The 15239-nt window shown below is 49.8% G+C and overlaps 1 protein-coding gene across 7 annotated transcripts in view; it reads left to right on the top strand.

Moving 5' to 3' along the window:
• RPS6KA2 (ribosomal protein S6 kinase A2) overlaps positions 1–15239 on the top strand; it is a 386569-nt gene that overhangs the window by 290009 nt on the left and 81321 nt on the right. For 4 of the 7 annotated variants that reach the window (XM_079938705.1, XM_079938699.1, XM_079938700.1 and 1 more), the window contains 2 exons: positions 8021–8137; positions 13660–13741. In XM_079938705.1, the coding sequence (XP_079794831.1) occupies positions 13711–13741 (31 nt within the window). In that variant the 5' untranslated portion in view covers positions 8021–8137; positions 13660–13710. Of the gene's footprint in view, positions 1–7673; positions 7712–8020; positions 8138–12347; positions 12972–13659; positions 13742–15239 lie in introns of those variants that run through there. The other 3 variants (XM_079938701.1, XM_079938703.1, XM_079938702.1) reach the window with 3 other exon arrangements.

The raw sequence follows: 15239 nt of genomic DNA, 5'->3' as shown, positions 1-15239 counted from the left end.
ACCCCACGGATTCTGCTTTGTCCACCCTCATGAGGATCACAGACATGCTTGCTAATGAGAGGGGCACCAACGTCACCTTTTTTTTTAAAATAAATTTATTCATTTATTTTTATTTTTGGCTGCGTTGGGTCTTCGTTGCTGCGTGCGGGCTTTCTCTAGTTGCGGCGAGCGGGGGCTACTCTTGGTTGTGGTGCGTGGGCTTCTCATTGTGGTGGCTTCTCTTGTTGCAGAGCACGGGCTTTAGGTGCACAGGCTTCAGTAGTCGTGGCACACGGGACCAGTAGTTGTGGCTCACAGGCTCTAGAGCACAGGCTCGGTAGTTGTGGCGCACGGGCTTAGATGCTCCGCGGCACGTGGGATCTTCCTGGACCAGGACTCGAACCTGTGTCCCCTGCATTGGCAGGCGGATTCTTTGAAGAAGTGATCTCTACTTTGAGGAAGGGCTATAAATATAGACATTCCAGCATAAGACTTTCCCAATCATAGCGATCAGTTTTAGTAACTGTTGCTGTGTGTTTTTTGCACCATTAAAAAAAGCCTGTTACTTTAGCAGTGTTTTCTTTGCAGAAACCAAATGGCCCTTCTCCGCATAAGTGTTGCTTAGAGATGCCCAATCAGTGCCTGCTCACTGGACAGGAGGGTGCAGTGTACTGGTCTGTGGTACCCGAGTCAGGTGTCTTCGGAGGATGTCTGAGTGATTGGATGGATACAGCCCAGAGCTTTTGCTATAGTTTGGTGTTTACCCTTGAGTCACTGTTTATGTCTAGTGTGCCAGTGGGTGCTGGCGGATCTGTACTTTCGTTACAATTTGTACCTTTGGCTTAAATGTTCCCATGCACAAATGTACAGTGATACTCTTCCCAGTAGAGCAAGAAAAACACAAACAATCCACTAGACGTTGAATTTTCACGTTATCTTTGAGAATATTCTTGCCCTTTTGAACATTGCAACCTACCATCTGACGACCAGCTTCGAATGCAAAGAAATTCTTACGGATGGTTCTGGAGGACCTTTGGTTTCATGCCTGAAGAGAAAAATAAGTGAAACCTTTGTAATGATGCTGGTAGATGTTCTCCGCTAGTTACGTGTCCCTATGAGTCTGTCACCTTTTACTAGAGAAGGAGCACGAGCTGACCTCATGGAATAGTGAGAATTGACGTCCAGCTGTCTGTACAGGTAGCTCAGCCCGTTTCTGTTGTGGAGAGAGCACAGTTGTGAGTGGGGAATGCTGGGCCTTCCGTTGACAATAGATACAGAGACTTGGAACAGAAAACAGCCTGGCAGGAGGGACGCGTCCCACGGGCACAGAGTCCCTGACACCAGCTGACTCAGCATGTCCTTACCTCTGTCAGAAACATCACAGTTATCAACAACTCGTTCTGATAGAGATATTTACCGAAATGTTGATTTTGAAAAAAAAAATTGGATATCAAGTCAGAAATATGTAAATAATTAAGTCTTGGAGATGATGATATTCAGATAAGTGAAATTTTCCCTTTTCTGGAAAAAACCGTGAAGCTGTCCCAGTCGATCTCACTGGGATGAGACTATAGTTACACTGATAGTGGGTGATCGTCGCGGAGGCTTTTCGTTTGGGAATTTCAAGCCCACGTTGTCAGCTTTTCTCAACTCTCAGCGCAGCCTCTCTCTCTTTCACACCACACATCTCAGATCCGAAGTGACAGTGTTCTGAGTATGTGGACGGATGGGAAACGGTGATAATTGCCTGTTCGGTGCACGGCAGGCAGGCAGCCTGGTATCATTTTATCACCCTCTTTAGTCGGCACTATTTTTAAAGTTGTACTAAAGAATAAAGACTTAGCCCCGTCAGCACACATCCCGCTGCCCCAGGACAGACACTGTCGCCATACAGAGCTGTGTGTTCCGTAAGGAAACTTCTCTGCTTCGGGACCTATAGCGACATGCGTTTCCATCCACAGTTTTGAGGCCCTTTGGCGATTCCTCAGTGCCTCTCGACAAATGCAGATAGCGACTTCCTCATCCGTGTGCAAAGTGACTCTGTACAAAGCACGTCCTTGAAGGTGGCTTTCCAGGTGAGATGGAAATTGTCCATGGCCACATCTAGAACCTGCGCCTGAAACACCACACCCAGGTTCCAGGGCCTCTGTCACTTCACAGCTCATGTTCCACAGAGCGTTGCTTTCTCCGGGGGCTCAAGGATTGATGGAACTTACTGGAACTAACCCACCTGAGGGACGTCGAGGTGTCAGAACCTGGGAGCCTGCAGCGCGTATGCTGTGGGTGCCTGTGTCCTCCTCTCTCTGTGCAAGGAGGCCCCTGCAGGAACGCGGCTCTGTCTGCCCGTCACCGCTATAATCACAGCTTCCAGGGCGTCCAATTTGCATAGACTGTGATTTATAAAAATACCAGCAGACCGAGAGGCTTTCAGAAGGATGGAAGAGGAGATAATTCGAGGGAAAGACAGGCAACGAGGGCAAAGAAAGACAGAAGCCGTGAGGGGTGGCACTTTAATTTAAAAACAGAGGGAAAAGTCCACCTTGCCTTTAATAACAAAATTAATAAAAGGGAGGTAGAGGGCAAAAGTCTGGATGGGAAGGAAAAGGCAGAGAATAAAAATGAGACGTGTCTTGGTTGTTTCTCCTCCCTCTCCTCTGAGTTTCTTCACTTCCCCCTGCTGTGATGTCTGAGTCCCAAGTTCGGCCCAGTTCAGTCCCTGAGGGGCTTCAGAAGCAGCTCAAGGTCTCTTTCTGAAGGCGGACACGCCTGGCTGGTTGTCCCTGTGCGTGAGTTACTGCCGTGACTGCCCTGGGGGCTGGGTCACTTTCTTTGGTAAAAAAAGGGAAAACGCCATTCCAAGATGCATGAGAAAAGAGTGCCCTGCGTGCACTGCACGATCTGTCCCTCGGGGAGTTGCAACATCCAGGCGGGCATTGCACCAGGTGGGTCTGCGGTTCAGGCCCTGGACCACACCCGATGGACCCCAGGCAGGGGCCACCGCTCCGCGCATCGTCCTTCTCCTGCGTCTCGGAGCCGCTGCCCCCGGCCTCTGGTTTCCTCCAGCATTTTCCTTTCTCGTTCCCTTGCTCCTGTGCCTTCCCGCAGGGTTTTGTTTTTCTTCAGTGGGCCGTCCTTGTTCTGTCTAGAGGCCAGCAAGTGCCCGTAGAGCCAGCTGGAGTCCCACTCTCGTTGGGGGAGTGTCGCCATCCTAAATGCCTTAGCTTATATTTAGCCCTTTGGAAACGGAGTGGAAACTTTCAGTAGAAATAGTTTCCCGAGGAACCGATTGGACCAGTGCAGCTGGTCCTGTAATTTCATCTCACATTTGCTCACGCCAGCGGGAGCAGACACATTGGCGGAGACGTGTGAAGGGCAATTTAAAGAGCAGAGAAGAGTCTGCAGTGCATGAGCCACTGCGTCTCAGAAGCTTCCTCGGGCGGGTGGGAGAGGAAGCCGCGCTGCCCGGAGCCTGCATCCCGTCCGGGCCCCGGGAGGTCGGGATCCGCTTGCGGCTCGGCCCCTGGGTTCCCTTGGAGAAGCCACCGGACCTGCCTAGAAGGAGGAAGTTCCTTCTGGCTCTGAGTCTGAGGCTCACGCCTGGTCCTTCTACCTTGTGTTATAGTGTGTGCACAGCCGTCTCCTCGGGGGTCTTTGTAGTGAACGGCCTGTGTCGTTGATTCTGGACGCTTTACTGGGGGTGGGGTGCGCCTCCCCGAGGGACTTTTCAAGGGTCCCCTGTCTTCACTCCCTGGAAGAGACAGATGAGCCACTTGGTGACTTCTCTCCACTTTCAAAGCATTTCTGAACTTTGTTCCTAGCAGTAAGGTGGGCTAGGTGTGGTGAGCTCTCTGTCTAAAAACAATTGAAAGTATGGATAAAATATCTCTTTGAAACAGTTAAATGCATTGATGAGCTGGGAAGTGGTAGGAAGTACTCAGAGGCCAGGCCCCAGGTCAGAGCAGCTGACAGGGCAGAGGGCCAGCGACAAATGCCAGGTTTGCCCCGTAGCCCTCGCCCCTGCCCGCGTGGAGCGGAGGCCCCGGGAGGCTCCCGGCCCCCGAGGTCTCCCCGACTACACGCGCACACTCAGGACCTCACCGGGGATGAGCCTCACGTCTGGAGTTCTGGGGGCAGGTCCAGACCTGAGAGCTGTCGGTGTTCAGACGGTAACACAAAGCCCCGAGACAGGACTAGGTCCCGAGGGGGTGATGACGGGGAAGAAGAGCCGGGGTCCAGGGGATGTTGGGAGACAGGGAGATAAGGAGACGGGAGAGAGGGGGTGTCGGGAGACCCGGGGGGCGTGATGTCCCGGAATCCAAGTGAGGGAAGCGTTTCGAGGAAGATGGGGTGATGGATGGTGCCCAGTGCGTGGACTCTGAGGTCTGACCCCTGGGTTGAGCCCCGTGGAGGGTTTTAATGACTTGATGAGGTGAAGAGAATGGGTGGCAGTGGGTGTGAGAGAGGAGAGGAGGGAGGTGGGGCAGCGAGTGTGGAAATCCCTTCAAAGAGCTGGTGGGCGGCGGTGGGACCACGCAGTCTGTGTTTCCTGAGAAGCATGCGGACAGGACAGCCTGTTTGTGTGCTGCAGGGAACCACCCTGCAGGACGGGGAGTGGGGCTCGAGGTGAAGCCCCGTCCTTCGCAGAGATTCCAGGCTCCGTAGTCCCGCCCCGGGCCTGGAATCTGCATTTTTAACGAGTTCCCTGGTGGTTCTGATGCAGAGGCACCACGGCCACAGCCTCTGGAACAAGATGTCATTCCCTGGCGAGGACGTCCTGTTTTGGGGTCTAGAAGAGGGAGCCGTGGTGCCCTGATGGGAGATGCCTCGCGATGTCGGCCTCTGCTGACCTGAGCTCCCGGCGGGACCCCGGAAAGCCAGGCTGCAGTTCTCCAGCCACCGCTGCGTTAACAGCGCCCGGGGTGGGACGGAGTTAGCCTGGCAGGACTTGCTCAAAGAGAGGCAGAGTTTCGGTGATTTCCTTGTTCTTTTCTGCACTTTCACGAGTCACCTGTTCAATAACTTATTCTTTGCTCTTTCTGAGAAGTGATACTCTGCATGCAGATCAGTGATTTCTAGAATGACCTTGTCCCCCTTTTTTGGAGACAAAGCTAACACTTGCCCGATTCTTATTTTCTACGTCTTTGTCATTAATATTTCACAACTTGTTTTTTTTAACCTCTTTATGGGAGTATAATTGCTTTACAATGGTGTGTTAGTTTCTGCTGTATAACAAAGTGAATCAGCTATACACATACATATATCCCCATATCCCCTCCTTGTTGTGTCTCCCTCCCTCCCTCCCTATCCCACCCCTCTAGGTGGTCACAAAGCACCGAGCTGATCTCCCTGTGCTATGCGGCTGCTTCCCACTAGCTAGCTATTTTACATTTGGTAGTGTATATATGTCCATGCCACTCTCTCGCTTCGTCCCACCTTACCCTTGCCCCTCCCCGTGTCTTCAAGTCCATTCTCTACGTCTGCATCTTTATTCCTGTCCTGCCCCTAGGTTCATTAGAACCTCTTTTTTTTTTAGATTCCATATATATGTGTTAGCATATGGTATTTGTTTTTCTCTTTCTGACTTACTTCACTTGGCATGACAGACTCTAGGTCCATCCACCTCACTACAAATAACTCAATTTCATTTCTTTTTATGGCTGAGTAATATTCCATTGTATATATGTGCCACATCTTCTTTATCCATTCATCTGTCGATGGACACTTAGGTTGCTTCCATGTCCTGGCTATTGTAAATAGAGCTGCAATGAACATTGAATATTTCACAACTTTTAATCTGCGTTTACTTTTCATAAATATTCTCCCTTTAATGACATGAAAAGCGGATGATTCAGAACAGAGGAAATTACCTTCCAGGGTGACTTCGGTGCGGGCAGAGCACGGAGGGCACCGCGACGGGTCCCCTCCGGCCGTTTCCGTCACTGCCCCTGTGTCTCTAATACCTGCACAGGAATTTCCTCCATCTGTCAGAATTTCAACAGGGAGTCTAAAATTCACTGTCGTAAATTATTTTGTCCTATGATGATGTCATTTCTCTAGTTTTTCTCTCTCGCATTAGAACATTTTTGAAATCCTTGCTTACAGAGCAAGGGCCTGACCATGACACCAGGTTCTCCCACAGATTTCTCAAGTTATTTAAAAAAATACTCTTTCATAGGAGTTATGCTACAAACCAAATTTTTAGTGCTATATGTAGAGGGAACAGACTTTATTTTCTTAAGGGAATGGCATTAAAATCCACATAGAATTCTAGAAAAAATGACCTGCCTCATAAAAGGGAAAAGCATTTATTTCAAAATGAAGCACAGACACTGTTTTATATCTGGTTGCCCTTTAAGGCAATAGTCACAAAATGATTCAGAAGATATCACTGTCCAGTCTGGAAACAGTTAGAAACAGACAAGCCCGGGCACGTTCCCCGTGCTCCCATCTGGGTGTTTCCTGTGCACACAGCAATCAGCGTTGGATTCCAGACCTTTTCTCTTTTTTTTCTTTCTTTCTTTTTTTTTTTTTAATTCTTGGGAAAGAGGAAAACAAAATATCTCAAGCAAGTTCAAGCCAAAATGTCACTATGAGTGCAGAACTCTAAAATCTAAAACGTGAAACGCTTGGTTCCTTTTTCTGTGGGTAGTTGAGAGTCTTTGCTGTTCAAGACCTTACTGACTTTAAATGGGGCATTCACTGCGCCGCAGCGTTATCAGGGAGCAGCCTGAGGTTTTAACGCCCGTCCCGAGGAGGGGGTTAGGTATGTGCTTTGAGTGCGTTTGCTGTAAATACTCGGACAGCAAGAATCTACACAAAGTGAAATGTTAAGAGAGATCTGCTTCTAAGCCTTTGAGTCGAAATGTTCGGGCAGTGGTGACTCAGGAAGGTGAATGCTGACGTGTTGGTGGGATGCGCTGGGCTGGGGAGACCCGATGGCCTGGGTGCTGGGCTGCTTGTTCACAGGAGGGGTGACGCGGGGCCCTGGGCGGGAATCCTGGGGTCCGGGGCACGGACCCCTCCGGGGATGCTGCACTGCAGGAGCTGGGTCACCTGCCTGCCGAGGGGGTCACAGCAGGTCGAGTGACCTCATGCACCTCCCCACGGAAAAACACCTACTTTACAGTTTTTCCGTGTCGAATAGCTGGTGGTGGATAGGTGGCATAGCCCCTTACGGGGGAAGCAGTACGTCTCTGGGGACAGGTAGTTCTCTGGTGAGAATTTGTAGTGATTTCTGCCAGTGTTTTAATTTAAAGATCAAGGCCTTTTTTTTTCCTACTGGGAAGGCTTCTGGACTGGCAGAAAATCCTATCTGACTGCTTCCTCTGAAATATACGCTCTGGGATGGCAATGAATCATGCTTCGCATTAGCTCTGGCAAAAATATAAGGGAGAGTAGAATTATAAGAAGGAGGAGAAAAAGAACTGCATTCACAGATTACTTCTGCCTGTAGATCCCTATTGGTGACCTTTTTTTTTTTTTTTTTTTGCGGTAGGCGGGCCTCTCACTGCCGTGGCCTCTCCCGTTGCGGAGCACAGGCTCCAGACGCACAGGCTCAGCGGCCATGGCTCACGGGCCCAGCCGCTCCGCGGCATGTGGGATCTTCCCGGACCGGGGCACGAACCCGTGTCCCCTGCATCTGCAGGCGGACTCCCAACCACTGTGCCACCAGGGAAGCCCCTGATAACCTTTTTGACCACAGCAGTGTAGACGTTAAGACAGATTCTCAGAGGTTCGTTTTGTTCCATGGTTCCCGCATTCCTCCCTGTCCAAAATTTTGCCCAAACTGTTAAGAAGCAGAATGGATTTCACTGAGGTATTGGTAAGACCACGTGACACAACTCCACGGGGAAAGGAAGCAGTTACAGGCTCACGAGCGGAATCCTTGGTATAAAAAGCAGGTTGATTTTGTAAAGCTCTGTGGTGTCACCGCTTTAAGCTCCTATCCTGAAAATCCGTAACGTACCCGACTTGTTGTACTTTCAGAGGACGAATCCAGAGGAACCCCTTGATTTGTATTGTTGTCATTTTTCTCTTGCAGGAAGAGGGCATCGTGAAGGAGATTGACATCAGTCATCATGTGAAAGCAGGCTTTGAAAAGGCCGACCCTTCCCAGTTTGAACTGTTAAAAGTTTTGGGACAAGGGTCCTATGGAAAGGTAAGTTAGGACCATGGTTCCCTCCAAGTGGGTTGCATTCCACTGGGGCTGGTCCCACACGTCAGGGTGAAGCACTTGAATGTCTGGTGAAGGAGACGGCAGAGGTGCCTCCTGAGCCCAAGGGAGAGGCGGCCCCAAGCTGAGGGAATGAGAAGTACAGGCAGCGCCCACATGGCGGGCCCCGTGGTGGCTGGAGCTGGGGCCTCGGTTTGCCTGAAGCCCGTGACCATGGAGCTGAGCTTAGGGACACCACACACCTTCCCTCTCCTGTAGCTTCCGTGGGCCTTTAGCGTATCACCGTGCTGGCTAGGGTCCTTGAACTTGAGCCGTGCATCTTCTTAGAAGTGCATACCCCACAGGTATTTCTCAAAAAGAAGGAAAAAGTAGGAGAACAAGGAAGAAAGGAACAGAGAAGGCGGCGCCCTTCGGGACCGGTTCCTGTGACCGTCACCAAAGAGTCAAGGAGGCTGGGACTGCAGGCTGGCTCCCCTCACCCTCCGTGTAAACTGTGCAGATACTCTGCCTGTCCAAGCCTCAGTTCCCCCATCTAGGAAAGGGACATCATGTGAACTACTTTCTATAATTATTCTATGGATTAAATAAGACATGACTCCTAGATGTCTAGCAATCGTCTACGATGAATCTGTGCACTAGAATTTTTCGTTTCCTTTCTTTTTCACCTTCAAATTAAAATGAAAACTGATTTCTCTCAGGAAATGAGAAATAGTTGTCTCTTTATATAGGGCCACATCCACATACGCACGATGTCAATACATCTTTCACGAGGATAAGTGAGTTATTCCAGGGCAGTGCTAATATCTCTACGTCCTTGGTGTAACTGTTAGAAATTATACAGACTTACGATTTCTAGAACGTGAGGGCCTGAGGCAAGCCATGAAGCCAACCCTTCCTAGAGTTTAAGCAGAACAGAGTCCTGGCTTTTTAAAGTAACTATTTTTGTATATGTGGTATGTGGACATTCACCAAATTTCCCCAGTCTTCATGGGACTTTGTGCCGAGATGAAGTCCAGCGCATGTCGGTTTCACGCAGGATTAATAGTTTGTTAGTGATGTTCTAGATAATCTCTTACAGACCACGAAAATTCGATTGTTTGTGAAACCTCTCTTTTGCCATGCTTAAAAGGTAGAATGTTTTTTTATTTTATTTTTTCTTTTCCACACAATGTGGTATGGAACACGTGTTTATACTAATGTACCTACAGACGTGTCCGTTTGAACCATATGAAATTACCAGCGTTCAAAACGTTGTGGCCTCCAAAAATGGCTATTTCATATGGCTTATAAGGCATTTATGAAAGTAGGGAAATGAAGATTTCAGGCTCTCAGGGTAAAAAGCTGTTACTAAAACATAGTGACATAGGAGCACCTATTTATGTGGTAATGGACTGTCTTCCCATTAATTAGAAATGTTGGAAAAAGAAGCAGCGGCATAAGTCTTTCTCTAAGAACCATGACGTGGAAATAGGGACGAGCAAGGTGCCCCTTGCTCCCTTTCAGAGACGCTGCCCACGAGTTGTTTCTTGAGGACACACAGGACCAGTGCAGCTGAATCACCTCTGTCCCCAGTGATGGAGATGGGGACCCACCTCGCAGGCGGGGCCCAGGGTTGCTGGGTGGGCACTGGCTGATGCCCTGGCCTATTTCAGGACCCTGATTTCACTGAGCGCCCTTCTGCCAGGGTGTCTGGAAGCAGCAGAGATGGAAAATGCCTTCTGAGCTCAAGGAAAATGGATCTGAGCCTGTCCGTGCAAAACTCGACTGAACAAAAGCTACGTTGACGATGCCTTGCTCAGAGATCTGGGCGTTAAAAATGAAAGGAGAAAAGAATTTTTCCAATTCCCTGCAAAGTTTGAATTTCAATTTTGATTAAAAAAAAAAAAATTCTTTGGGAAACCAGCGAAATCCTGGTGTTGGGCGGAATCCCCTTGGAATGATAAGCTTCGTAACACTCCACACTTTTCCTTCCCAGCCATCATTGTATGAGGCATAAAAAAGTAAAGTTTAAAAGATTAATATCTTCTGATATTAATAAATAAAGAGATAAATTAAGAGATTAAAATTAAAATGAGTAAGTGAAGAGAAATAAAAGGAAGAGGCAGTGGCAATGCCTACAGATGTTTAACCTCCATTAACTACTGACTCACGAGCTCAACCACTGCCTGTGTGTTGGGCCTGGTCACCGGATCAGGACCGTGGCGGACACTGGAGGTGAGGTACAGGGTTCCCGGTGGACGAGGCTGCTGTGCCGACCCAGCAGGGCTCTGGAAAGCTCCACCCAGAGGTCCCCTGGGAACGGTGGGCACTAGAGAACCACGATGACAAATCTTTTGTGTCCACACAGCAGTATTTGTTATGAATGTTTTATAAAAGCCGAACTAACGACAAGAGGGGGAAATCCATATGTCCTACCGCCCATATTATTTTATTCATCTCTAAATGGAAATCACATGTCCTTATGCGGGAGTATCTTCCTTTTGCTCTCGGTAAGAGAGAAGAAGGGCACGACTACGTGTTTGCATCCTGCAGGAAGCTCCCGTTACACAGACGTCTCTTGCAGAGACTCCAGAGAGTAGGGAGCTGGCGTGAACCTGGGCTCCGGGCTCACGTTCGCCCCCCACCGGGTCCCTGTGTTCTTTCTGTCACCCCTTCAGTGACTGCAGCCGTTGGAGACGCGGAAATGGATAAAACACCACCAAGACCTCCTCGCTCGTGCCTGCTGCTGGGAATCCCCCAAGTGACTGTCCTCCGCCCGCACCCTTCACCCCCCTTCCTCAGCCCCCGCTCTCCCCTCGTGCAGCCGGAAGATCGTTGCTGGAAAGGAGCAGCGCTCAACCCCAAGGGGGGCCCCGGCTTCGGGTTAGGGTCTGTCACAGGGATGTTTGAGGCTGGCGGCCTCAGGACTGTCCCCAGACGGGACCCCACAAGGGGCAGCGTGCACTGCCATCCCCACGCTCCGCCCTGCAGAGCCCAGGGAGCCAAGTAGCCCGTTTCCCGAAGGAATTTGCTGGGAATGATGGGGACGGTTTCTGGCCATTAGTAATTTGGTCAGACCATGATTATTTCAGTGATGGCCGGAGAGCAGGGGGTCGGTAGTGCCTGGGAGCAGAGGAAGACAGTATCCTTATCGGTCAAGCAGGCGGTGGGAAGGCAGTGAAACACGCTGAGGAACGGGGCAGAGGGTGTCGGAGTGTTAAAATGCGTGGCGCCGCCCACATGCTCCCCGAGACCTTCACGGAAGGTGGAAGCAACGCCTTTGCCCCGCCCCCGGCTCGTCTCCCGCCCCTCGGTCTCCCCAGGCAGATAAGGACCGGACTGTGATCCCGCGTTCTGAGGTGGGATCAAACCCCGACGAGAAACGTCCTTGCTCCCCCGTGACTATCTGTAAATGTCTTCCTCTGGGGGGAAGGTTGGTACCCTGGCGTCCTCTGGAAGCGCATGGCCGCCATGCACTTGGGTCGTGCGCTGGGAGGACACTGCAGACCAGTTGCCAGGCTCGTGTGTTGAGGGGACGCTGCAGACCAGTTGCCAGGTTCCAGCTCCGAGACAGAGTTGAAAATCTCGCTCAGAGAATGAGGTAGTGATTGGGCTGATCGCGGTAATACACGGAGACTAGGGCAGCTTCGGGTGACACGCATCTGTCGCCACGTGTGCTCACGGAAGGGCTTTGCAGAGTCCCGGCTGAGCTGCTGAAGAAGCAGCTCTAAAAATAAAACGCGGGAGCACGTGAGAAGTCCCCGGGGTTAAGTGTCAGAGATTCGGCAGCTGTCTTTGCTGAAATGGTCCGGTCGTTTGGGAACTTATCTCACTACATTAGCATGCGTTCCTGAATCACATAAGGATGAAGAGGCGAGAGGTGCGGGATGCCTCGGACGGGAGGGCTCTCCCCGGGCAGAGACAAGCTCTTCACTCGTATTAAATCCACTTTTAAGTCAATTGCTACCGTATTTTTGTTGTTTCTCTCGAAATGCGTTTGTCTCCTGTTGGGTGCTCTGCTTGCTGTAGGGCATTTCTTGCAGGACCTGGCGTGTGGCAGGAGCCTGACAAATATTGGTAGTGTGGAGGTTTTTTTCCTGTTCTTTTGAAAATCAAAGTAGAACTCCTTTTTAAAACAGATGAATATAGATAGCCATTATTATCCATCATCTCATTTTTATTAATAAAACCTGAGTTGCAATAAAAGAAAACAGGTTCATGAGAAGCGATCCATGCAAGATTTGCATCCTTGAAACTAAACCATCATGGTCAGATGCCATGTGAGCACGGCCTTCCGTGTGGACTTGAGTGGACAGTCTTCCCTACTTCTGAATCCACGCATGTACCTCATATACATATTCATGTGTGAGTTCCTACGGACCCCCCTTATATTGTGGGGAAGAGGCGGAGAAAGGAATGAAAAGGGGGACAGAGAAGACCGACTCTGGGTATTCCAAAGGCTCGACCTTCTGAACGCACATCCTGCATATACCTGTCCTCATTTTTCTCCGTTGTCCCCTCGTTTTGAAAGAGGGGTTTTACTCTCGTCACTAGCGTTCCCTCGTCTTGGGGCTAATGAGTCGTCTTCACTGCAGTACGGTGGGTAGATCACTCTGTCCCGCAGCCCCTGTGGCTTTGAACGCGATCCGTGGCGACTGCACGCGGTGCAGCTGCAAGCACACACGCGGCAGCACCTGTGCCTCTGGACACACATGTCGTCTGCACCCGCGTCTCTGTCATGAGAGCAGAGTTTTGCATCTATTGGTAAATACCGTTAGGAAAAGCAAATACTGTTGTTTCGTCTGCGTGGAAGGTGTTCTGTTCGTAACGGATACCCCAGGTTGGTTGGTTGGTTTTTTTACTAATTTTGTTCAACAACTATGAATGTGTCTTTTAAGCTCAGCCTCCCAAACAATTGTCTTTTCCTCCACGATACACGTCACAATGTATCCCAGCAGATGTTGTGTCCACATGAGATTATGTAAGAGCCATTTAGAAACCAGCTCCAGCTGTAAACTTAAGCTACTCAAAGCTGAAATTTGGGTGAAGAAAGCTCAAAATAAGAGAGCCCAGCTCATCTTGAGAGTCAGGTGTCCTGTGTGGTTGGCAGTGACTCTCAGGGTGGCCTTCGCCCTGGGGATTTACAGGGCATATTTACAATAAACCAAATGACCTCCCTGAAAACTTCTGAATAGTGTTTGTTTTTCTAAACAACTGGTCTTTTTTTCAAAGGAGGGTGCTATTCCCTCTGATCTAAAATGTTTCACAGAAAGTGAGTGGTGCCGAAAACAAACGTGATTCTTCAGACGAACACGTAACACGGCTCCTCCCAGGGTTGTAACAAATTAGATGAACTTTTCCTGACATCCCAGATGTTGGAGAAGATTTTACATTTAGGTTTTCCCTACAGTGTATTTATTTTATTGGAGTTTCCTAAACTCCCTGTGTATCCCTGTGTCAAATCAAATAAGGAAAGTGAATTTACAGTCATATCAACTGCAGGTGTTCTGTGTGCTCTTTCTCACCAGGTGTTCCTGGTGAGGAAGGTCAAGGGGTCGGATGCTGGGCAGCTCTACGCAATGAAGGTTCTGAAGAAGGCCACCTTGAAAGGTGAGAGGTCACAGAGGGGGAGACACGTAACTGTTGTTATTGGGGGAAATAGACATTCCGTTCAGTGTTGCATGATTTCTGTATGTCGACCTGTTATGCTCTGATTGATAATACACAATACAAGCATACCCCTGAGTACTTAACAGCCCTGCACGATTTCCACGCTCTTCAGAGGGAAGGCCATATTGTGTAAATACCATCCTGCACATATGCTGCGCTGTAACGTACCATTTGGGGAAAAGAGCACTGAGGAGGAAAGCAAAAGAGGTTGTTTTGGCTGTATTGGGCAACAAATCAGCCTAAATTCATCCTTCAGAATGGATTGCTCAGTTTTAAACAAAATGTGATGCACGGCTGTATTATTTCCCTTTCTTCTCCTGGACTGGGTTTTAGAAATTCAGTCCCACACCTGATTCCCTGCTTCTATACTCCTCCCCTCCAGAAAAGTACACGCACATAACGCAGGTCAAGGTAAGCTCTTGTCTAAAATCTCTATTCTAAGCCCAGGGTCATTTAGCCAGCAGTACGTACGGTGAGCACCAACTACGTCAGCTCTGACCACCTCCTATTCACCCATTGGTGAGGGAGGGACCCGTGTCCTAAATAGTGCTAGAGGCTGGGCACGCAACACCTGGCCCGGGCAGGTGAGACGACAGAGTTTGTCAGTCACCTGTACTCATCACCGGGGGAGGAGGGCACCGCACAGCATGCTGGGCCACGAGGGGCTGCACAGGAGCAGAGTGGGTTGCAGGGACTGTGAGATTCAGGCTTTGTAGTAACAAGAGGGCGGGGTGGCCCCTGGTTCCAGGGAAGATGTGATGGGCTTGTTCGAATAGTTCTGTGGGCTGGCAGGGAGCTGAACATGTTAGGTTAAAGACCAGGTGGGGTACAGCTGGTCTGGCTTACAGGGAACCAGCAGGGTGGGGAGCCTTTCCTGCTAGATGGGGGGCTTATCTGTCAAGGGCAGGGGAACTCATGGTTAAGCCTTTGGGGCCCATGAAACTCAGAGATGTCAAGGCAGCTCTTGAATTTTTAGGCCTTATATCACAGTGTCCTCAGCACCTACATGCAGGGGACAGCACAAAAATATGTCATTCTCTGCCTTCAAGTCACTTACTGTCTAGCTGGTAAATAAGATCTATTTTGAACCACATAGAACCAATCATATAGAACAGTAAATGCATAGACCAAATATATAGAGACCTAAACACTTGAGATACAAAGGAAGAAAGAGTTCTTCCACATGAGGCCGTTCAAAAAGGATTTAGAGGGCTTCCCTGGTGGCGCAGCGGTTGAGAGTCCGCCTGCCGATGCAGGGGACGCGGGTTCGTGCCCCAGTCCGGGAAGATCCCACATGCCGCGGAGCGGCTGGGCCCGTGAGCCATGGCCGCTGAGCCTGCGCGTCCGGAGCCTGTGCTCCGCAACGGGAGAGGCCACAGCAGTGAGAGGCCCGCGTACCGCAAAAAAAAAAAAAAAAAAAAAAAACATTTAGAAGGTG

This window comes from Stenella coeruleoalba (genome assembly GCF_951394435.1).
Source record: "Stenella coeruleoalba genome assembly, chromosome: 12".
Lineage (NCBI taxonomy): Eukaryota > Metazoa > Chordata > Mammalia > Artiodactyla > Delphinidae > Stenella > Stenella coeruleoalba.
This window is presented reverse-complemented; position numbering and strand designations above follow the sequence as displayed.